This window comes from Cyrtonyx montezumae, unplaced genomic scaffold (genome assembly GCF_038088225.1).
Source record: "Cyrtonyx montezumae isolate F1298 unplaced genomic scaffold, pur_monq_1.0 scaffold_10, whole genome shotgun sequence".
NCBI lineage: Eukaryota > Metazoa > Chordata > Aves > Galliformes > Odontophoridae > Cyrtonyx > Cyrtonyx montezumae.
Genome location: NW_027071826.1, coordinates 1,012,676 through 1,035,243, shown reverse-complemented (window position 1 = coordinate 1,035,243; position 22,568 = coordinate 1,012,676). Strand labels below are relative to the sequence as shown.

The 22,568-nt window shown below is 49.3% G+C and overlaps 1 protein-coding gene across 2 annotated transcripts in view; it reads left to right on the top strand.

Moving 5' to 3' along the window:
* The window catches only part of DAAM1 (dishevelled associated activator of morphogenesis 1), a 76,981-nt gene that overhangs the window by 20,506 nt on the left and 33,907 nt on the right, over positions 1-22,568 (top strand). For both annotated transcript variants that reach the window (XM_065747727.1, XM_065747735.1), the window contains 2 exons: positions 10,013-10,236; positions 21,615-21,704. In XM_065747727.1, coding sequence (XP_065603799.1) covers positions 10,054-10,236; positions 21,615-21,704 — 273 coding nt within the window. In that variant the 5' untranslated portion in view covers positions 10,013-10,053. The remainder of the gene's footprint in view (positions 1-10,012; positions 10,237-21,614; positions 21,705-22,568) is intronic.

Sequence of the window (22,568 nt, the reverse complement as noted above, 5' to 3'; positions counted from 1 at the left end):
CAGATTTGGTTAAATCAATGCACAAAAAAGCAGAGCCTGTGCATGTACCCGCTGTGCTTAAATCTGGTTTATATCGACACTGCTGATGCTGATACTTTCCTGGATTAAGCACCTAAATGCCTAGTATTGATTTTTAAATGCATCCCCTTGAGATTTTCACTGGGTGGATGCTTCTGTCTGGATGCTGTGCTGGGGAAGGGTCAGTGCTCAGCCCAGCTCTGGCAGCAGATGGGTTGGGCAGGCTCAAAGCAAGCCCTTGCTCTTCACAGTCAGCGGGAGGATAGTTGGACAGTGCAAGTGGTGTGCCTTGAGCAGGCAGCGCTGAGTTATAAGGAAGTGGGCTTGAGCATCTCTAATGGCTCTAAAAAGAAAATCTAAAAAAAAATCTAGTTTTTTTTTTCCTTTATGTTCAAATGCAAACGGTCTTTTAGTGTAAGGTGATAGAAACTGCTGCTTTTACCAGCCTGGCGAGGAGCAGACACAGTGCTGGAGCTCTCCTCATTCCCCCGAGCCATTTTGGTGCAGTTGTGCAGCATCATGTCATGTCGATGCGAGTTCACGTATATTATTTTCCGGCCTTCGTCTGCTGAAGCAGTGGGAGGTATCAGTGCTGTGAGTTGCTGGTGGGGAATTTCTGCTATCAGACATTTTCATCAAGGAATTCTCGACCCCAGCTTTGTACTTTGGGGGCAAAAATAATTCCAGATTAATGTCAGTATTTTAAAATCTTTAAAGGGAAATAAGGATATCACATGGCTCGTGGCGTGCGGGGCTATTGATAGACCCAGTGAATCTGTTTCGTTGGCTTTGGGCACTTTCTGCACCAGAAGTTTAATAATCTACTCAGAGATCTGCCCTTCAGGGCCCCTTTCAGTATGGTCTCCTGTTTATGGCAGCTTCAGTCCAGTTCCATTTTGAAAGAGCAAACACGAGCTTGCTGCACACCACAAGTTATGTAAATACCAGCAGCTCTAGTAGCCTCACCTTAAGCATGGATAATCCGAAAATCCCCAAACATGGCCCTGGATTGGCCAGTGGGGATTCAGCTGGTAGCTCCTCGATTCCTTGCCGTGGAGGTGGCCCCAGCCTTTGCTGAGCTGCTGTACTGCAGGTGTTTGCTGCTGAACAGCTTCAAAAACCCTGCGTGCAATGCCAGATTAATTAAGGAGCTTAAGAGAGGAAAAACCTGCCTTCCTTCCTCCCCGGTTCTGCAGTGGGAGAGCCTGTCTCACCCTGGGGATTACTGCTGAAACAGGGAGCAGTGAAATGGAAAGTTCAGCAGTGAGGCTTTGCATATGATAAATCAAAGTTAGAGTCCACATACTCATTGGAGAAGCAGGAGGGGGGAGAGAGGGAAGAAACTAAAATAAAGCAAAGCTTTTATTGTTATTCTCCAGGAAAAGGCTAATTGGCAAACAGATATCCTCCAAGAGTAGGAAATGCATCTCCTCTCTCCCCACTTGCCAGCCTACTGAGCCTATTGACAAAAGGTTTGCATCATCAAAGTAAGTGCTTGAAGCCTGCACTGATCTCAGAAATGCAGTGACTTAAATCCACATCCTTTGGGGTAAGCACAGCAGTACTGAGAGAGGAGCTTTCCTTCTGGCAGACGAGGCTGTGGCTGGCTGCAGTGCAGTCCTGCTGTGCTGGGAGGCTTCTGAAACCTGGGGAGGGCTTCATGTCCCCGTGTTATCAGCCTCGTGGTGGTGGTGATTAGCTTGGTGTGTATATTTCTTCCCAATTTGGACCGAACCAGGGGTGGAAATGGAGCAGGACTGGATGTCAAGTTGTGACAGCACTGAATGCTGAGAGTGGAGCTGGGATGGAGGAAGAGGAGGAGAATGAGGGCTTCCTTTTGCTCCAGATTGCTCAGTGAAGCTGTAATGGGAAAAAATATTTCTTCCTCCCACCACCAACCCATGTGTTTACATGTTTGCTTTTGGAAAAGAAGGACCATGGATCTGCCCATCTGCTGGAAAAAGGCATGTGTCTGCTTTGTAGAATTGGGTCACTTAGCACCCTAGTGAGTATTAGGAAACGTATATATATATTTCTTTTAGGTTCCCAAACTGGGTCTTGTCTGTGGTTACCTGCCTGTTGTCCTTGTTCCTGAAATAAATAGCATTTGCCCAAGCTGATCTGATGAAACTTCGGTGGGAAGTGGTCTCTAGCCATTGAGAGGATCTGGCACCAACATCGAGCTCAGCACCATTTAGGTTTATTCTTCTAATGGTGAACTCTTTTGGTATTACTGTACTGCTCGCTGTATGGTTGGCTGGGAAAGTCTCTGCAAGGTTTGGTTTTAAACCTTCAAAATTAAGCCAAGTTTTGCTTCAGCAGCACCTTCCCCAGTCACATGCATCTGTGCATTGAGCAGCATCGATCCCTGCAGTGGTGGTGGAGTGAGGGACTATGTGAGCACCCAGCAGGCATCTTCTTGCACCCAGCCTTGTCTGTGGGGCAGAGGTGGTCCCACAAGAGCCAGCATCCATCCCCTGCTCTGCATTCCTGCTGGGCTGCCAAAGCAGATGACGCTGCTGTGAGGATGGGGAGTTTTAAGGCAGATCATGTCTCGCTGTGCCCTGGGGATGCTTCTCCCTAGAAGAGCAGATTGCAGCATTGTGCTTTGTGGGGCTGGGTGCTCCTTGCTCATGTGCTGGAGAAGGGACTCACTGCTGTGTTGTTGCTGGGCAAGTGCTTGCACGGGAGCTGCTGCTCTTTTCTGTGACTAGCACTGTCAGATAGAATAAAGCAGGCTTTTTTTTTTGTCATATTATACATCCCCGTACATAACTGTGTACTGGCTTAGTGAAAAAAGCTGCTTTAATATTTCATGCTGCAATCTGAATTTCACCATCCAGTCTCTAAAATGCCTCTGCAAGCTCATTTGGCCAGGAGCAGAATAAAACATCTTCTTGCAAGGCAACAGGCCCAGATGTGTGCCTCGTTTTATGATGAATGCCACAATAAGAGGAAGGAACACAGAAAGCAGTGAACGCTTTTTATGTGAGCTCCTGCCAAAATCAGGGCATGGTGCAGCTATTGCACTGGGGGTGTGCAGCATGAGTGAAAATCGGAGATGCAAAACGCTCTTTTTTTAGGTTTGTGGAGTACAAGAGGATCTCTGGAAAGAGGGAGGAGGATCTGGGGTAGTTTAGGATTTGGCAGCAGTATATATGTATATAAATCTATGAGACTGAAGAATTTGAGATTTGCTTGTGCTGGGAATTAAAGGCTCTTGTGATTTTTGCAGTGAGTCAGGCTCCTGCTGGCAGCCAGTGCTCCCTGATAGCAGTAAGGCCGTGTCCCCTTGTGCTTGATGCACAGCTGGCCCACTGCAACAGTGCAGCACGGCCCCCAAAGGTGTTGCAGTGGCATCACAGGGCAGGGGAGCTCCCAAGCTCTGCCCCATCTCATCTCACAGGTGGGTTCATGGGAAGAGCCCATCATCAAATAGTTCAAGGCTTTTTGGCCAAGTGTTTTGTGGTTGTTAGGTTTTTCTTTTTCTTTCCTTTCTGTCTTTCTCTCTCCTCCAACGTCAAAACTGTGGTCCTGCCGACGCGCACGTATTTCAGCCAAACATAAACATTCCTCTCCTATGCGGTCTGTGCGTGGAAACAGCTTTGTGTCTGAGAACAGGGTCTGCGTGGGAGTTTGTGGCCAAGGAGCCCGCCTGGTTGCTTTTAATAGAAACCACTGGGGCTGTGCCAGGCTGTGTCCTGGGGATGGGTTCAGGTCTGCTGGGCTGGGAGCAGAGGTGGCTCCCACGGATGCAGTCCTGTGTCTTGAGTTGCTCATCCAAAGAAGGGCTTGATTCTGAAGTGTAAAGGAGGAATGCCAATAAATGAAACACAGCAGTTGCGCTGTGTGATCCGGTGGGCACCACGCTGTGCTGAGGAAGAGCGCTGAGGAAGAGCGTGCTGAGGAAGAGCGCTGAGGAAGGCTGCTGCATTGCTTAGCAGTGGGATGGGTTAACCTACAGGAGCAATGTTCTGGGTGCCCTACTTCTGCCTTAGGTGTGCTGTCATGAGCGGTACAGCGTCCGGGACACCCTGGGGACCCCTCCTGACCACTGCCAGCAAGCAAGGCCGCTTTGCAGCGCTGGGGAAGTATCAGAGCATCCCACGCTGCACCGAAACTCCAGGGCTTGACATGACAGAAATGCTGCAGTCGGTCAAGGTTTGGCAGAGCTGGTCAGCAAGTGTCACCATGGTTGCACAAAAGCAGTTTCACCTTGTGAAACACGCTGAAATAAAGCTCCCTGTTGGGAAAGAGCTTGCTTGGGATCTTGTATTCTTGACTGGGGAGGGGATGGGAGAAGAGCCAGAAAAACAGCAAGCTAATATTCATATTTGATGATTTAGCTCCTGGCTCCCGTGTGGGTTTGGAGGCGGGTGTGAAGAGGAGCGTGCACACTCCTTTGCATGCGTTTGTGCCCTCTCTGGGTATTTTTGTGCTGCAGACCGCAGCTCTGCAATACGGGTGCTGGCTCCAGACCAGCTCACTGGGGCATCGGTTGCAGGCACGTTGCTCCACGCAGGCTAATTCAGCTTGCCAAGGAGGCTGCTGAATATGCAAGCAGTAATTGCTGCTCTCCTTTCCTTAAAGCAAAGGCGGAAGCGACACCAGGGTCCAATTTTCTCCTAATGGCTGATTTCATTTAAGCACTGCTCTGGGCGATTTTGGGTTGGTGTTGTTTTTTTTTTTTTTAGGGGGGTGGGGACAAACTTCAGCTCACTTTACTCCCTGCATCCTTTCACTGCAGCCCACGTGGAGTCCTTGGTTGGCCGTGGTGGCTCTCATCGGGGTACACGGGCTTCCAGGAGCTGGGGAGATGTGAAAGCATCCCATCCCAGCCGGGCTGCTGTGTTTGTGCCAGCTGCGGCTGCCGCTCTTCTCTTTTTTCTTCCCTTTTGGTTTTGCACTGTATTTCCAAGGGAGCGTTGCCTCCCCGCACCCTCCCTCGTCTGTGTTTTATGGCTGTTCAGCATAACAGGGAGTGGCTGCGAGGAGCGCTTGGATTAACTCCTACCCAGAGCTTCATTTCGCCCTCTGTGGCTTTTTTAGAACAAGCTGCATAAATCCAGCTGAGCAACATGGACAGGAGGGGAAGGTGTTGGGATTAAAGCACCTCTCTGTTGCTTCGTACCACAGCGGCGATGGTAGCACGGTATTGTGGAGGCACAGACAAGATCACTGCTGGGGGGGGAAAGCAGGGCAAACCAGGGGTCAGGGGAGGAGGAGGGCTGGGATCTGTCACAGCCAGGGATGTGTCCCTGCTGCTCTGCTTGCCCCAAGCTCTGTTATCACAGTTGAAATGCCATTGTGACACTCGTGCAGGGTTTTGGCACGGCTCGCTAGGATAAAGTGCCAGCCTCCAGGAAGTGCCCTGCCCTGCTTTCCCCTGGTCCTTCAGGGATGTGGCTCCCAAGCCGCTGGCACAAGCAGGAAACCTGCACAGGGCAGGTGGAAGCCATTGCCATACCTGCCCTGTCACTGCAGGATGTGGCTGTGGTGGTGCAGTGCCTCCCAGCCCACCTGCAAGGAGCCTTGCAGGGACCTCTGACAGTTGCATGGCAGCCTCCTGGGGCTTAGGGAGACCTACCCTTACTAAATAAGAGGCGACTTTTCAATAGGGGTGCTACAAACCAAAGAGAGATGCTTACAAAGCTGTCATTTTATTGGGTTGCTTAGAGACCCTATGGATCAGATCCTTATCATAATCAGTGCTTTACCCCACAGCCAAAAGCTGTCTTCATTTCAAGAAATAACCTCAGCTTGAAACGTCTCTATTGTGTAGCCTGCTGCATCACAGCAAAACATCTCTTTTTGTCCTGCATCAGCCTCAAACTTAGCAGAATTAGCTTTTGGCAGCTGAGCCCTTGCAATCCATTATGTTTTCACCTGGGTAATACCTGCTGAAAGATCAGACACCTTCTGGTCTCCTTTGCTGTCCTCTGGCTCTTGTCCTGGGCCAGGTCTTGCCTCCTGTTCCCCAGCCTCACAGCATGGATGAGCTGATCTCATGGGCATCTCCAGTTTGTAGATTGCAGCTATGAACAGCAGTGTCCCCATTTCCACTTGTTTCAGTGTGTGTCCATCTTCAGAACCTCCCAGCCCTTGCTTTAGCATTAATTGGAAACCTGAGCTGGGTATGTGGGCCTTTGTGTAGGTGGAGCTGGTCGGAGAAAGGGTTGGTGACACCGGTGCTGGTGGTAGGGATCAGTGGGACATCATCCAGCTTGCAGCCCCTGCCAGAAATGCAAAGAGAGGTTGACAGAGGTTGACAGCTTTCCTAGCTGTTGTGAGTCTTTCATTTCCCCCACGCTGGAAATGGAGTACAACTTAATGCTTCTTCCAAGAAAACATGAATCCTTTGTGAGTGCTTGACAAAGGTGTTGCCACAGGTACTATGCTATCTGCTGCCAGTGCCTGTAACAGGGACAGTGACTTTATTCCCTTGTCTGGTTGCTTGAGTGGTTTGTTATTGTAGCTCAGAGAAGAAAAATTCCCTTTATCTCCTGCAGCTTGCCAAAAGCAAATGTCTTGGAATTAATTAGGTCCTATCTGTATCATTCCCAATCCTCATCTGACTTCCCTTGGGGAAAAAAGCCAGACATGGATGGATATGTGACAGAGCAAGCAGGCAGCAGAAATGCGTCAGGTGGTTCCCACGGAGCTTGCAGAAAGCCAGCTTCACTGCTGTCCTCCCTGGGGGCTCACGGCACAACTGCTCTTTAATTCCCACATACTGCATTGCTGGGGAAGAATCGAATTGAGATGACTCTGAATGTGCCCAGGTGAGAGATGGAGTCATCCCTGAGGGTGGTGGCCATCATTCCTCCTGTTTGGCCATGTTACTGCGTAGAAGCCTTTTTGGAGCTCTCGGTGAGCCAAGGCGACTGCCATCACTTGCAGATTTGCAGTAAAAATAAAGCTTACCTTTTGTAAACCCACACGAGGGCCCACCTGACACAAGTCAGCAGAGAGGACCTTGGCCAGATGTGATGTGTGAGAGCCAGGTTGTGTGATGGGTCTCCTGCCACATCCTCCACTTGTTCCGTGCATGTTTCTACCCCTTTTGCTGTTAAATCAAAGCAGTTTTGGGAATGACTCAGCCCTTTGGGTCCTGGCCTGGGGTCAGGGGTTTGGCAAGAAGTTCCCTCAGTGACCCTTCCCAGACTATCTTCCTTGGCTCGGTATATACAGTGGCAATTAAATTTAATTTATTCTGGCCCACTCAATAGTAAAGGCCAGAAGGCACCATTAGATCACAATCTGACTTGAATTTATTGATGTAATTAGTGCTGCAGTGTGTAGATGGGAGGTGGGAGCAGGACTTTTAATGAGTGACGCCGCATGAAACTGGTCCCTTTCATTTTCCTTAGTGCAAGCCACTGGGTTGCAAGTAGTTGCTTTTCCTTTTTAGTTTCCTCTCCATGAATAACTGATTTCTGTAGAATTTACAGGGGAATGAGGAGGCTGTGTATCTGGACTGCATCCTGCCAAGGCAGTCTGTGTTGTCTGCAGCACTCCCCATGACCTGCCAGGAAGTGGTGTTTTGATTTTTATCCATCACGTTAATGAATATTCATCAGTGCTCCCAAGGTTTAATGCTGTTTGCCTGGTAGCTAACATACTCTTTCTCTAACCATTTTTAGCCTCTGTGGCTAATAACCCACAGCCCACTCAGCCTGCATTATAAGATGTTTCTTCTTTTAATTGCTTGTAGATGAAAATTAGTAACCTCAATAGCTCCAAAGCTGGAAGCAACACAAAAATACCTTGTCTTGCTTACTGGAGGACTGCCTGCTTTAAAGCCCAAAGTAAGGTCTGCCTTTTGCACTGTGGTTCAGATTTCTCTTAAGGCACCAACAGGAGCAGGTTGTCTCTGAAGAGCAATTGTTGTTCTGATACAAGGTTTTTTGCAAGCCCAAGTCAGAGCTTGTATGTAGCAGCAGGTTTCGAGGACTGAGTTGATGCGGTGTTGAAAAGGGGCTGGCAAACGCCCTGTGGAAGAGGAGAGCAGCTTGCTTTGCTCCAATGGCATGGTTGTTTGTCCACGAAGCATGCCGCCTGTGGGAGCATGATTCAGTAGGAAGACCAAGTAGCCAAATTTTGCACAGCTGAGTGTGTGGACTGGAACCAAGCTTCAGGTGGAATTGGGGTGTCACTGCCATCTCCCCTGCCTTCATTCCCCAGCAGTCCTGCAAAATCCAAGACTGCAGTGCGTTGCTCGTTTACTCTGAGTTGGAGGAAATGTATCCATGGGTTGGTTTTTTGTCCCCCCCCCCCCAATTAACCTTGGGAAGGAGGCTGTCCACTGGGTCTCAAGCCCTCCTAAAGCCCACTGGGTGCCAGCAGGCTGCTCGTGGGTTGCTCTGGTACAGGCTGCCTGGGAGCTGTGATGAAAGGTTCTGTGGCAGCTGAAATTCCTCCTGAGGCTTTGTCCAAATCCAAGGTGCTGAATGTGAAATGAGGTTTGGGGCTCTCTGAGAAGGGGCACCATCCAGATTGGGCATAGAGCAGTTTTCATAGTTTGGGTTTACTTTGTATGAAGACGGAGTAACTGTTTCCCATGGCTCTTGGTGCAGCAGATGTTTATGCTGTGTGCTGAAAGTATGCAGCTGAAAAGAATTTCAAGGGTCAGATCCTCAGTTAAGGCTATCTGAGTAAGCCTGAGTTTCCTGCAAGGTCCCTGTTTCGGGAAGGCAGTGTTGGCTGCTCAGGGGAAGCGAGTGGTGGTGTGGGGTCCTGCAGCAGGTCTGCCACCAACCCGCTGGCTCTGCGTGGTACACAGCAGCTGTTTTTTGGGCATACAAACATGTGGTCAGACAGCAATGGCTGGCTCTGGAGAAATCAAACTTCTGTCCAAGTGTTGACCTTTTTTCCAAGTCTCTTCTTTGTTGGTGAATCCAAGTCATCAGCGTTTCAGCCTTCTGCATTAACTGTGGTGGTACGTGGCTACTTGCCCTGGCTCTGAGCATCTCAGTGTCATGTTTTGCAGAGATTGGACAAGTGGACGTTCAGTTAGCGTGCACTGACAATTCAAACGTTTAAGCTCTGTTACAGTGAGCTCTTTGCTAGTTGATTTTCTCATTGGGGTGATCCTTATTCCTCATAGCAGGCCCTCCCCTTGTGTTGCTGACTCTTATCCTTGACAGTCACACTTTTTGTGCCGTGTTTGGCTGGTCCTTGCCATAATCTGTCGAGCCAGGCACTGAATGGCATTTCTGGCTGCATGTTTACCCTCCTGCCCTGAGCATCACTCCTGATGTGGGCTTGAGAAATCAGCAAAACTGAACAAACTGATGGCGTGAGTAATGCCCCACGTAAGCACTGCGTAGGAAAGTCTGAGCTGCCGGCACCGTGTGACTTTTATCAGCTGAATTCACGTCTTGTAAATATTTACTGGAATTCCAAGTAGGGTTTATCTAATTAAAACCAAGTAAAACTTTCCGTGTAAAAGAGCCTCCCAACTGGTGGCTGCTGGTGGATGTTTAGGAATGCATGTCAGAGTCTGGCGGGGATATATAGGACTTCTCTGTGCTTTGCAGAGCCGGGCTGCGTGGGGTCTTGATGTACTGGGGACGCATGGCCGCAGCATCCTAAACCCTCCATACCCTGTGACCAAGCTCTCTGGCTGCTGGGCCTGCAGAAGCAGCACGGTGTGGGGATGTCAGTGGGATTTGCTCTGGGATTTGCTGGGATTGGCAGTGATGGCAGGAGGTCAGGACCTGTTCCACTGCAGAGCTGCAAGCGTGGGGTCACCAGCGCGTCCTCCTGCTCTGATGGCACCCGCACAAGGCAAGCAAAGGCATCTTTTGAATTAGCACGGTCCTCAAGGTTGCCCAGACCATAAATGTCAAATCTGAGCAGAAATATTTGGCACGCAAACGGTCTCCGTTCTTCCCCTCCGCTCCGAGCACGTGGGTGGCTCCGATTCCTCCTCTGCGCAGGACGGCCGCGCTGCGGGGCGGCTGCCAGAGCCAACTCTCTCTTCTCTCCCCAGGATCTAGCGCCCAGCAGGGAGGGACGTGGAGCGTTTCAGCCATGGCCCCGAGGAAGAGGAGCAGTCGGGGGATCTCCTTCATCTTCTGCTGCTTTCGCAGCAGCGACCACCCCGAGATCACCTACCGGCTGCGCAATGACAGCAGCTTCGCCCTGCAGACCATGGAGCCTGCGCTGCCCATGCCGCCGGTGGAGGAGCTGGATGCCATGTTCACCGAGCTGGTGGTAAGTACCGTGCTTTTTATACTTTCTTCTCCTTTCTTTCCACCCCCCTCACCCTTCCTTCTGGACTGTCCGGTGAGGACGTGCTTGGGTTTGTGTTTTCAGGCAGGCTTTGATGTGGAAAAGTGCATCAGGCGTTGCTCGTGGGAGTGGTTTTGTGCTGAGCCTCGAGATCTGCTCCTCCATGCAGTACTGCCAGCTGGGGGTGGTTTTCCTTTCTTGTTGGAAAGCATTGATTTCTCCGAGCAGGCAGCAGCAGGGGTCTGTTCTGGCTTTGCACACCCCTGGGGTCTGAGGTGATATGGTGGTGTCAGAGCTAGAAAAGCAGCTCATCCCATGTAGTTGCAAAGCAGTTTTCCTTGACGGGTACTCTACTTTGCAGGATTTTTTGCTAACAGTCTAAATTGACATTCAGAAAGTCAAGATTCTTTTTCCCTCAGTACTCAAACTCTAAAAAAGATGGATCAGAAGAATAAAAAATGTCAGCAAAAAGAAGCTTTGATTTCCTCTCACATTTCACTGTGGCTTTTTGGATGGACCAGAAATGCTCCACTTTGAGTTGGTTCAGCACTGAAATGGGATTTCTCCATGGTGTTTTGTTGTGTAGCATGAGCTAGGAGGTCATGCTGTGGTGCTGGCTGGTCACACCTCATGATAAGCATGTCCCATCAGACACTGGCAGCATGAGTTCGGTGATCCAGGCCACTGAAGAGCAGGTTTATCCCAAAGGACTTTCTGAACGAGCAGTAGGACAGAGTAGGCTGAGACATGCAAAGTGCCATGATGGGGACAGGACATCCCTGCACCCACAGCATATTCTGCCGCCAGGTGATTTTCAAAGCACCTCCCCTGCCCAGTTCAGGTGGATGCTTCCTGCACAGGGTGCACTGTGGAGATTGCTTCATGTCCTGCTGAGGACCAGCCGAACTCGAGCATGCTCTGGTGTCTTCCTTGCTCCATGCTGCCAAGGTTTTGCTTTTTTTCCCCAGCTGCTGCTGAGGAGAAAGCTGGGAGGCAGCTGCTGCTCCAGGAGTGGGGTCAGCAGGAGCTGTGCTGGCTCCCTGAAGGCCTGGAGCCATGTTGGGGAGAGCAGGCAGCGTGTCCCTGCTGTGCTCCTATGCGAGCAGCTGCAGTCCCTTGGTTTGTCCCCCAAAATGTGATTTCTACCTGAGCCGGGAAGGAGAGGAGGGCTGATCTGATCCCCGTGCATGCATGAGGGCAGATTCCCCCAAAAGGCATTGTAAGGAGGGAAGACGCAGTGCCCCCCACCCCAGTTACAGCCACTCTCCATAACCTGTTGGTGCTGGGTATTAAGTTTCAGCATTAGCTAAATGGTTTGGAAACTATCCCACTGTTTCTGTATAAACCCACTGTGTAACATTTGGAAGAGAGACAGAGAAAGTGCTCAGAGGCTCTGGGCTGAGCTTTATGCCTGCTGAGCCCCATGTCACTGCTCAGCACCGTGGCCCCAACACTGCCGGGGCACACTTGAGTGTCTGGCACAGGGCAGCTTATGCCCACTCTGTGGGACAAGGCCTGCTTCCAGAGGGCTTGGTGTTCTTAGCCATTGGGTTGAGGGAAGTCAGAGGGGCTGGAGGGGCCTGGAGGCTTTGCCAGCTCAGGTTGGTGCTCTGCCAACTCTTGTGGCTTCATAGCGGCTTTTCTGCACCACTTGTTCCCTTCAGCCCAGGCTTGGAGTGGCACACAGAGAGGATTTGATTGAGGTCCTTGATTTGGTCACCCGTGGGGACAGTCCTCCCACAAAGGCAAACAATGCACAAGGTCCCTGCTCTGCAGACCCTAAGCTGCTGTGAGCGTCAAAGGGCCAAACCTTTTCCTTTTTGGAGCAGTCCTGCCAAAAATCATTAGGACTGTGGGTGTTTTTAAGTGTGCCTGCTCATCTGAATCTGATAACAGCCTCTGGAGAGAAACTGTTACAGTGCTGGGCCAGTGGCTGAGCATTAGGGTTTGTGCTGCCGAGGGGTTTAAGCCAGCACTTGGAGATACAAGGTTAGCTAGATGCATACTTTGCTTTCCTGCCACGTGTTTTATGGCCTATCCATATGTATGTAGACACTTTGGATTTTAACTGCTTTTCAACTTCTGCATTATACATTTGTTTTCATGCTGTGGCTGTGTAGGTGCTTCTCCAGAGGGGTGGCAGGGAACGTGCCCCATTTCCAGCCTGGGCCCTGCGTACGGTGCGTCCCATCCCAGCCAGCAACAGGAGCAGGCAGTGGCTTTCCTCTGGCTCCGAGCACATGGAAACGCTGTTGCTGTGGTCAGTTAATGATCACTGTTTCCTCTTGGAGCAACTTCTCCCCTTTCCCTTCCTTCCCCCTCGCCTGAGTTGAATGGGCTTTCGTGGGGGTATTGTTGGGATGTCGCTCACGCGGGCGCCGGCCCCATTTGAAAGGCTTCCCTTTGTCCTGTGTCCTGCTGGGGCTCCGGCCAGGCTCAGCCACCCAGGGAGGAGCAGGTGCTGGCACAGAGTCACTGACAAAAGCAGCGTTTCAGGAAGACGTAGTATTTTGCAGCTCACTTTGCTGGGATGAGAAATGACGGTTTCGTGCGGCACTTTCATCGCCACCACTGCATCCCACCAAGGCTGGGCAGAGTTCTCGCAGCAGTGCGGTACCTCCAGCAGCACTCGTTGGATTTCGGCTGTTTTTTCACTTCCAGCAGCCTCTGGTGGTCCATCAGGATGTTCAGTGTGCCATGGCATGTGGTGGCATGCATGCATCCTCAGAGTGAAGCCAACACCAGCTCTGGGAGGCAGTGCTGGGGCTGCCTGTGCCTTGTGCCCATGAGGGGGGACGTCCACATCCTGATGAGTTGCCTTCGTACACAGGGAACAAAGCTGAGCCATCTGCCACAGCTTCTTTCAAGAGGTTCCTGTGTGTCTAGGCTAACAATACGGCGTTTCTTCAAAGGCTAAAATCTTGCTTGCATGCTCAGAGAAAGCACTTGCAAAGCTTCGCATAATGGCACCATATGGTGGATCTCGCCGTAACAGTCTTGTCTATTTTCTGCCAGCAACTAGCCTTTCCACCAGATGGGTAAATGACTGATGTCCTTTATATCTGCTTAACACTCCTTGTCACTCTGAGGCTTTTAATGAAGCACTGTGTGTGGTGGTGTGCCTCGGCCCCGTGGGACGTGCGCTTCATGGATGGGTGGAAGACCGAACAGCTCGGGCAGGGAAGGTCAGCACGAGTGTGGGCAGCCCCCAGCAGAGCCCATGACCCCTGGGGTGTGTTTGGAAGGGATTGAGGGGGTGGGAAGGACAGGGCACCTTCGTACATCACTCGTTGGACAAGGCAGCTGGTTTGTAACCAGTTTCAGTGTTGAGTTACCCATTGCTGTGTCTCATCTCCTCGCCCTGTAGCCAGGTAGGGCAGGTTGTGGTGGTGTTATCATCCTGGCAGTGCTCTGGTGGTTCCTCAGACCAGAGTTTTGCTCGCCCCTGGAGGACAAGGTATCACCTCTTGCAAAACTTACATTTCTTTCCCACCCCGCGTCTCTGTGGGTGGAGGGAGGGGCTCATAGAAGACCCTGCTTTGGCCATCCCTGGAGACTTGTCCTGCCAAACACCTGGTCTTTTAGGAAATTCCAATGACTGGTCCCCAACCTTTTCACTTTTTACTCATTTTTAGCAGTGCAGAATAAATTTGTACAGCTTCCACATAGCCCTGCGTCCCATCCACGATGCACAGCAGCCTGTTTTCAGACATAGCCTATAAAACCAGAGCATCTATCCTTCCCTGGGTCCCTTCTCCCCACTTCCAGCAGCCAGCAGGTTTCAGAGACTTGTGGATAGGACATCAGGAGAGATGTGGCTGTGCAGTGATCCCAGCCCCCTGGGACACATCGGGTGGTTGATGCTGTGGGGTATTTGTGACTGTTGTCACAGGGATCTTTGAAGGGTCGTTGCACATAGAGATGTGGAGGTCCACTGCATCGTTCTGTACCATTTTGTGAAGTGTTGGAAACTTGGGAGGCTGGGGAACAAAGCAAAAGTTGCTTAGTGCACAGTATTTTTTACAGCATTTGCATTCTGCTCAACTCACAGCAACTGATGCATTTCATCAGAGGTGACAGAGCTGCTCCTTGGGTGCGGCAGCATCCCTGAGCACATGCTTCAAGATGAGGGATTTGTCTGTGGCTGATGATGTTGTGTGCTTGGCTGAGATGTTCTGGGAGTAGTTTTACTGCTTCTTTCAATGGAACACATGTATGAACCTGGGCTGTGGCACAACTCGAGAAGTAGTGCCTATATGAGCCTATAAATACATCTTGAGTTGGAATAGTGTGGAGGTAAAATGCTTTCACAAGTGTGGTGCCTTTCCTCCTTTGTAGCGGAGGGCTACGGAGATGAATAAGGGCGTGGAGTGTCTCCCTTCTGAGGAAAGGCTAAGAGACCTGGGGCTGTTCAGCCTGGAGGGGAGGAGAAATCTCATCACTGTTCATAAATATCTAAAGGGTGGGAGTCAGGTGAATGGGGCCAGGCTCTTTTCGGTGGTACCCAGGACAAACTGGAAGATAGGGAGTTCCACGTGAACATGACAAAAAACTTCACTGTGTGAGTGGGAGAGCACTGGGACAGGTTACCCAGAGAGTCTGTGGAGTCGTCTTCTCTGGAGGTGTTCAAAGCCCACCTGAACCTTTCCTGTGCAACCTACTGTAGGGAACTGCATGAGCAGGGGTTGGACAGGATGATCCCCAGAGGTCCCTTCCAGCCCCTGCCATTCTGTGAATTCATCTCTAGGTTTTACTCAGGAACTTCAGTAATGTGCTTTTCCCCCAGTTTCTAATCCAGTAAGGAGAATGCATGAGGTTTTTGGCCTTGCAAAACAGCACGGCTTTTAAGGAACAGCTGAGGGATCAACTGCAAAGCAGGGCTTCACATTTCATGCTTGCAGGTCAGCTGTCCTTTTCTGCTGCCTTTTCTTCATAAAAGAGGGGACCACATCACTGGGAGGTGCTTGGACAGCTTGTTTGGTAATGCTTCAGAGATGTTAAGTGGGGCATTTCGGGTTTCAGCTTGCACCAGAGCCCCATAGGAGTCACCACAGAGGTACCGGCCTAGTTGGTCAGGCATCTGCTCCAGCCCTGTTTTGCTGCCCTCTGTTCACACTGTGGTGTTGCAAGAGTCATAGGCAGGATTGAACTCTGTGGATTTTACTTCATTGCCAGCCTCAGTGGGAAGCTGTAGGAAAGCTGTCCATGCTGCTGCAGTATCTGCTGAAAGCAGGATCTCTGCCTTCCTTGGTGCACAGCCATGGCCAAGGTCAGGTTGTGCCTTCGAGGCTTTCCAGCATGTGAAACTACGCCTGTGTTTGAGGGGTTTAGCTTCCCTGAAAACACCTGCTTTAGTGGTTTTAGCAGACACCTTTCTGTTTGGTTCCTTGCAAGCAAAGCTTTGCAGGGAAGGCAAATAGCACATCAGCAATATGAAGTGGGGCAACAACATTTCTTTCCTATGAAGCATCCCAGGCTTGGCTTGGAGCTTAACTTACAAAAGGTATTGGTTAAGCAAGAGAAAAATGAGTAGGTTTGTTCTTAGGTTGTGTTCTTGGCTTGTCTTCCAACTTTAGTAGTCTCACAGATTGCAGCTACAGAAGGAGTATCTAAAAAGTGATTGAAAAGGGAGCTGCTTCTCTGCATCCAGAAGCAGGCAGGAAACACGCATCTGAAACCTCTTTGTGATTTATTTGCCAGCACCATTCTTCATTAAGGTATGAGCTGCACCAGCTGAAAGGCAGTCATGTCCAGCTGAGGTTAATTTCATTTTAATCCATTTTAGCAATCTCAGTAACAAATAATGGGCTAATGCATCTTGTCTTGTTGTTTTCAGGGTTTAGGTCCAGTTGTGTGGAAAAAGCTCTCTGGCCGTGCACCTGCTGGGCTTCAGATCTGGGAGTGCCCACATGCGTAACACTGCTTAGATCAACACAGTCCTTGCTTTAGGTAGCTTTGCACAATAAATCAGGCTGCAGAAGTGTTTAATTAAAATGAGAGAAAGGTTTTCCAGATGATGTGGGTGAAAAGGTCATGGAAAACTGAGCTCGGTAAATAAAAAATATGCATATATGTGGTTTCACATGGCTACAAAAAGAGAAACACACAGTGATGCTTCTCTTTTAAAATGCATCAGTGTTGGAACGTGAACACCTTTAAAATCTAAACTTACTTTAGACTATTAAAGTAGTTAATTGGATGAAATAACATTAAAGCAGTCTGCCTCAGTTAGGTACCTGAATACAATGGGATACAAAGTGGCTGCAGTAGTTTATCAAAGGGCTAAATCAGATATTGATGGCCATAATCTTTCCTGCAGGAGAGGAGGTGTATATATATTTTGTTTATGTCTGTTCAATGCATTCAGGTCAGGAACAGAAAGCTGCAAAGCAGGATGGATTGAGGTCTCTGCTTTCTAATCTAGGACTCCAAATGAAACGTGGGAGGAGGCCTTGTTGCTGCTCGTTGCCTTGCTGTAGGCAATTTCCTTTCTTCAAAGCATTCATTAAATGATAAAGGCAAAATGAATATGAATCTTCTATCCCTTATGCTTATTCGTTATTAAACATAAACAGTTGACTTTTGGTCGTGGTCCACAGTTCCAGGTGCCAGTTACTGTGGGTAAACTGTGTGTGATAACAGAGGCTGGGTCAGCCTGTCTGGGGGCTGGTTTAAGTTCTGGGAGTACTGTGGCTGGAGAAATGTGTGCTAGAGAGGAAGTATTTTTATGGCTTGTATTAAAAACGAAAGACCTCCATGTTTTAAATAAAAAGCTAAGCTAAATCTGCCTACCTTGAGAGTTGTAATTGCTTCAATAGAGAGGCAGAGGAGTGGCACAGCAGGATGCATTACCTTCAGACTGTGTTTGAAGGTGTTGGTTTTGTTTGCATACAGCTGGAGTGGCCGCTGATTAATACATCTGTTTCTGGGGGAAAACAGCCGAAAAAGAAAATCTGCTGTGTGCCAGTGTAAATGATGGCTAGGAGCAGCAGTGAGTGCAGCAGCCTCCCAGTGAGGCAGCGTGTTCATTCAGAGGAAGATTAGATGAGGTATGGGAGGAAAAAGGCTGATTGCTGTTTCCCTTGACACTGCAACATTCTTGGATAAATCACATTGATGAACTTGGAGAAGAATGCCTGGAAGAGGGTGACAAAGCGATATGACCCCTGAGAAAGGAAGCCAGTGCAGACTTCAACAGGCAATTTCTAATTTCTTTTATTTCCCATGCTGCACCAGTTAGCACCACAAGTTCCACTTGTTTCTCTTTTTCTCTCTCTGCTTTTGTTGTTACTGTTATTTTTTAGGTTATCTTGGATCTCTCTGTATGTGCTCGAGGACAGAGATCTTGGCTGTGTGCTGTAGTCCCACTGGTGTCCTTGCAGCCTTACACAGAAGCTTCCAAACTGTGTGCTGGTCCATCAGGAGCTTGTTCACTTGCTTGTTCTGTTGTTCTTTCATTGGTCTAGGATGTCTTTCTATATATGCATATATATATATATATATGTATGTATGCACACTTGTGTACATCAACCCCAAACAAACCAGCAGCCTTTTCATGAGTTTTTATTTCAGCTATGACATGAAATAACCTCCTTTCTCCCCCGTCTCCTCCACATGTTGCAGTTACACAATTAATCAGCCTGAAAGGTACGTTAGACCGATGATAAATTTTTCATCACGTTTCCTACCACCTCTGAAAATATTCCAGGAGTGGCAAATCGTGTCCTGTTATTTAATTGTCTGTTATTTAATCTTTCCTCCCTACTTTTTGCAGGGTTTTTTGGATTTGGAGTTCACGGGCTGTAAAGGAAAACCCAGCGGTGTTTGCGTGGTGCCCTCTGACGTAGCAGATGGTGCACGCAGCATCGTTGCCCCATCTCTGCCACCCCATGGAGTAGGGATAGTGAAGGAGAGGAACGTGGGTACTAGCGGCTCCAGCTCTGCAATTTCACGCCTGGGCTGTCCTGCCTAACCTTAGCATTAAGACCACTCTTTGCATATATCTCCCGTGCTCCAGTGTGACCTAAAGGCATTCTGCCCTGCTGCTCCCTCCCTCTGCTGACCTTGTGTCGCAGAGCTGGCAGCCCCAGCCACCTCCTCACTTCCTGCCATTTCCCCAGTGAAAGCCCAGTGATTCTCAGCCCTTGGAAGATGCTCGTTAAAATTTCCAGCATGGCACAAGTGTCTGCAATGGCCTGGGGCTGCACTTTGATGCCCTGTCCGCTTGGAGGGTTAGCTAGTTATTTCAGGAGCACTGCCTTCCTGTGCTCTGATCTGGGCTTGCAATTAAGTGGTGCTCAGAGACTGCACTGCACTGTCTGCAAACCAGAGAGGCTGAGGAGCCTCCCACCTTGGAGGCAGTCAGAAGCCATGTGGACGTGGTACTGAGCAACAGCTCAGTGTCCGTGCTTGAGCATGGCATTGGAGCACATGGACCCAGATTTCCCTTCCCACCCCAGATAGCTTGAAACCTCACAGCTTCTCCTATCCCTGTACCACTCAGCAGGACTCTTTTTTGGTATCCCAACCTTCCATCCACAGGTTCATCCTTACTGCCTGCTAAGGATACTGCCCAATTTTGGCTTGGTAATGTCAGGGCCACGGGATCCTCTCCCCTTAGCACCACTGTACAACCTCCAAGGGAAGGGTGGAGGGAGGGGTGAAAACTCCAGTTTGGTCCATATGTACCTAAGGTAGCTTGGGGAATACAGTGTGGAACTGCTTTTGCTGGATGCTCATGTTGTGCATGGAGTGAAGAGGTTTGCTGGGCATAAGAAGGGAATCCTGAGCCGTCAGCAGTGCAGGCAGCATGGCTCTATTTTACATCCTAGAAACTGCATAAACTCAGAGTCACATCTCCCCCCTGTGAGGTTTTTTGTTTTATTTAATAATCATATTCAAATGAAGATTTAATGTGAAAACACGTTTCCTGATCTAAAGGTGAAGAGTTGAGCTGTACGGGATAAATATTTAAAAGCACTGTATCTCTTTCCAGTAAAAACACTCTGGGCAGAGACTTCCTTTTAGCAGCAAAACGAGGCTGTTATTTTACATGGCTTTGACCTGATTCCTTTAAAATCTTTAGATCTTTAAAATAGCAACGTTGGCAGCTCTGGCTGTGGGAGACAGCCAGGTGCAAAGGGGCAGAGCTGGTAGAGGCAAAGAGGTGAAAGGGGTGGATGGGGATGGACGCCAACCTGGGGCTCTCTTCTTATGCTGCTGCCAGCATCACGTGCTGGAGTTGCAGTATACGGCTTGCAAATGGCCTGTAAAATTAATTGCTGGTTAGAATCACCTAATTATTGAGTTAATGATTATTAATTGAAGGTGTAGATGGGTTTGAGGTTGTGCCCAACTACTCTGTCGTAACTCAGCAGTGCAGTTGCAGATGATTTTCTCAGCCTAGGGTTGGTATAGTTGCCTGTGAACAAGTGGAGAGTGGGTGGGTTTTATATTCTCTGTTGATCCTTTGGAGTCTAAAGGATGGTTTCTGAGCAGCCTGCTTGGGGCCAAGGAGTCCTGAGATACTCATCCGTGAGCACTGCGATGCTTCAAACCCAGCGAGGCTGGGGTGGGGATTCCCATGCATATCCTAGCAGCAGAGATCTCATTCTTCGTGGTTAAGTCGTTGTTACAGCTCAGAATAACAGTTATTAGTCACTGTGTGATTATGAGGGGTTTTGTATTCACTGCTTGCCACTTATTATTTATTTAAACACCTCTCCCAAGCAGCATCCTGCAAGACATCATTGGGTAGGTGTTCCTGAGGGACGCAGGGCTGTGATAACTTGTTAGATTGCTGTTACAGCTCAGGTACAGTGGAACGTGCTGTGTGAGGCTCAGGAGTATTTCTGCACCTTATTTGGATGTGTTTGCACATTGTCATATACCAGCACCTTAAATGTTCTTCTGCTTTATTCCTTCTTACTACCGCTGAAGCTTTAGCTCAGTTTATATTTTCTCTTGGATAATAAATCAAGGCAGAGGCGAAGCTCCTCCATGCATATATAACCAAGAAAGCTCCATCATGCCTTTCCTTTCTGAGGAGCAATTTATTGGGAAGTGAAATCATTCCCTGCAGTAGCTGTATAGGTGAAGCTGCAGCTGCCCCTCCTCTCCGAGGTGCTCAGGATGGGGCATGTCGTGCTGTTTGGGCTGCAAGGTAGCTGAAGGCTCCCTTGAATACTGGGTGCAACATAACCTTTAATTAATTCAGCTCGATTCTTCATGGCCCGTGGGCTTGCTCATACAGGGATCATTTCTACCGTTGGGCTTCTTGTTCAGTCTTCACCCAATGGGGCTTTTACCTTTGGTTGGGGAACCAGAGTCTACCAGCATAGAGAAAACAATTAGTTTGTAAGTGTTATGATTCAGGCAGGAACAATTTAATGGGTCCCTGTAGCGCTGCTTTTTTTTTTGTTTGTTTTGTTTTTTAGTTGCTGGAATTAAGTGTGTAATTTTAATGGGAATCCTCTCAGTTAAATCCACAGACTGGGTGGGATGAGTTGGCTGCAGGCCACAGCATGGCTCTCCTGTGACCTTGTGCAGCATCCCCAGAGCTCCCGCTGCCGCACCAGCACCCCTCCAGCAAAAGGCTTGTCATCGATGGGGGTGGTTTTCAGAGACATCCACGGCTGTAGGATCAATGTTGGCTTTAGAAATGAGCCTCACAGCCCTGCCTGAATGCTTTATTTGGTTTGTTCTCTGATAAAAGCTCTGACCTACATCTAGCACCAGGAAGCGACGAGGCTTTGATAACACTCGGGCATCCCAGCGGAGGGCACGCTGCTAACTGAGGCCTCAAAGTCAAAAATGGATGTACCCTTTAAAGTGAAATCCCATAAACCAAGACGATCTCAGTCAGTAAATGGCTTTATCTCCAGGAGGCAATATGTAGTACGCACTCATTTTTGATAGAGGGGATGTGTCTCTTTATGAAGCCTAGTTATTAGGAAAAAGTGCTTTTTGAAATTATTAGCAAACAAACCAAAAGACAAAAAAAAAAACACCTGTCAACCCAAGTCCCATGCAGATTCAGCTCTCTCTGTGAAATGTAACTGCTGGGCTCTTGGTGTAGTGGTCTCCTTTCTGAGCTGCCACTGCCTCAGAAGCAGCTTAGGTGATGTCAGGAAGGGGCCAGGCAGAATTTTACAGTTCCTTCCTCCCAGCAGCCGACCCCCAGCCAGGAGTCACAGAGAGGTCAGCAATCACAGGATGATAATTAACGTATTGACCTGGCAAATCAATAGGTGCAGGGTGATGTGGTGGGACCGCTGCTGGTCTGTATCGCTTGCCTGGGGGTTGTGTCTGTGTGATCACTGTGCTGTGTGCTCACATGGCTTGTTTTTTCCCCTTGTCAGGATGAACTTGACCTCACCGACAAGCACAGAGAAGCTATGTTTGCTCTGCCGGCGGAGAAGAAGTGGCAGATCTACTGCAGCAAGAAAAAAGTAAGAGACACATCTGCATGCTAGTACGGCTGGGTGCTTCCCTTCCCTGTACTGGGGGGAGGGGGGATGCGGATGGAAAAGCAACAGCTCTTTGTGTTCTTTGTGCAAAGTACTGTTTGGGGCATCGCAGAAACCTGTTTGTTTTCTGAGGTGGTCCAGAAAAGTGAGGTGGCCAGCAAAGTCCTCACACCCCCATCTCTAAAACACAGAGCCCTCAGATCCCACAGAGGATATGAGTTGGATCTCTCCAATGCACTTGGTTTCCCTGCACTTTCCCCAAGTCCCAAAGCTGGGGACAGGCTGACCCCTGCAAGCATTGTGTTCACTCAATGTCTGGGCTTCCTTCCCCCCAATAGCGACTTTTCCCCTGTATAATGAAGATTTTTTGCCCCAGTATTTTTGCAAAGCAGTCCACGCCCTGGGGGTTGCAGAATCCCCAGCTGACCCTGTTGGGATTCTTTTATTTCCATGTTGCCCCGAGTAGAGATCCCACAGGACTTACTGAGCTGAGGAGAAATGGGGCAAAAAGTCCTTCCAGTACTTAAAAGGAGCTTATTAGGAGGAGGGAGACCAACTTTTGACATAGACTGATAGTGACAGGACAAGTGGAAATGGTTTTAAACTTAAAGGGGAGAGTTAGATTAGGTGTTAGGGAGAAAATTTTCACTCAGAGGGAGGTGAGGCCCTGGCACTGCTGCCTGGAGCTGAGGGTGCCCCATCCCTGGCTAGGTTGGATGGGGCCCTGGGCCTGATCTGGTGCCTGATTTAGAGGGTGGAAACCTTGCCTGCAGCAGGGAGTTGGAACTAGATGTTCTTTAAGATCCTTTCCATCCCAGGCCATTCTGTGATTCTATGAGAAACGTT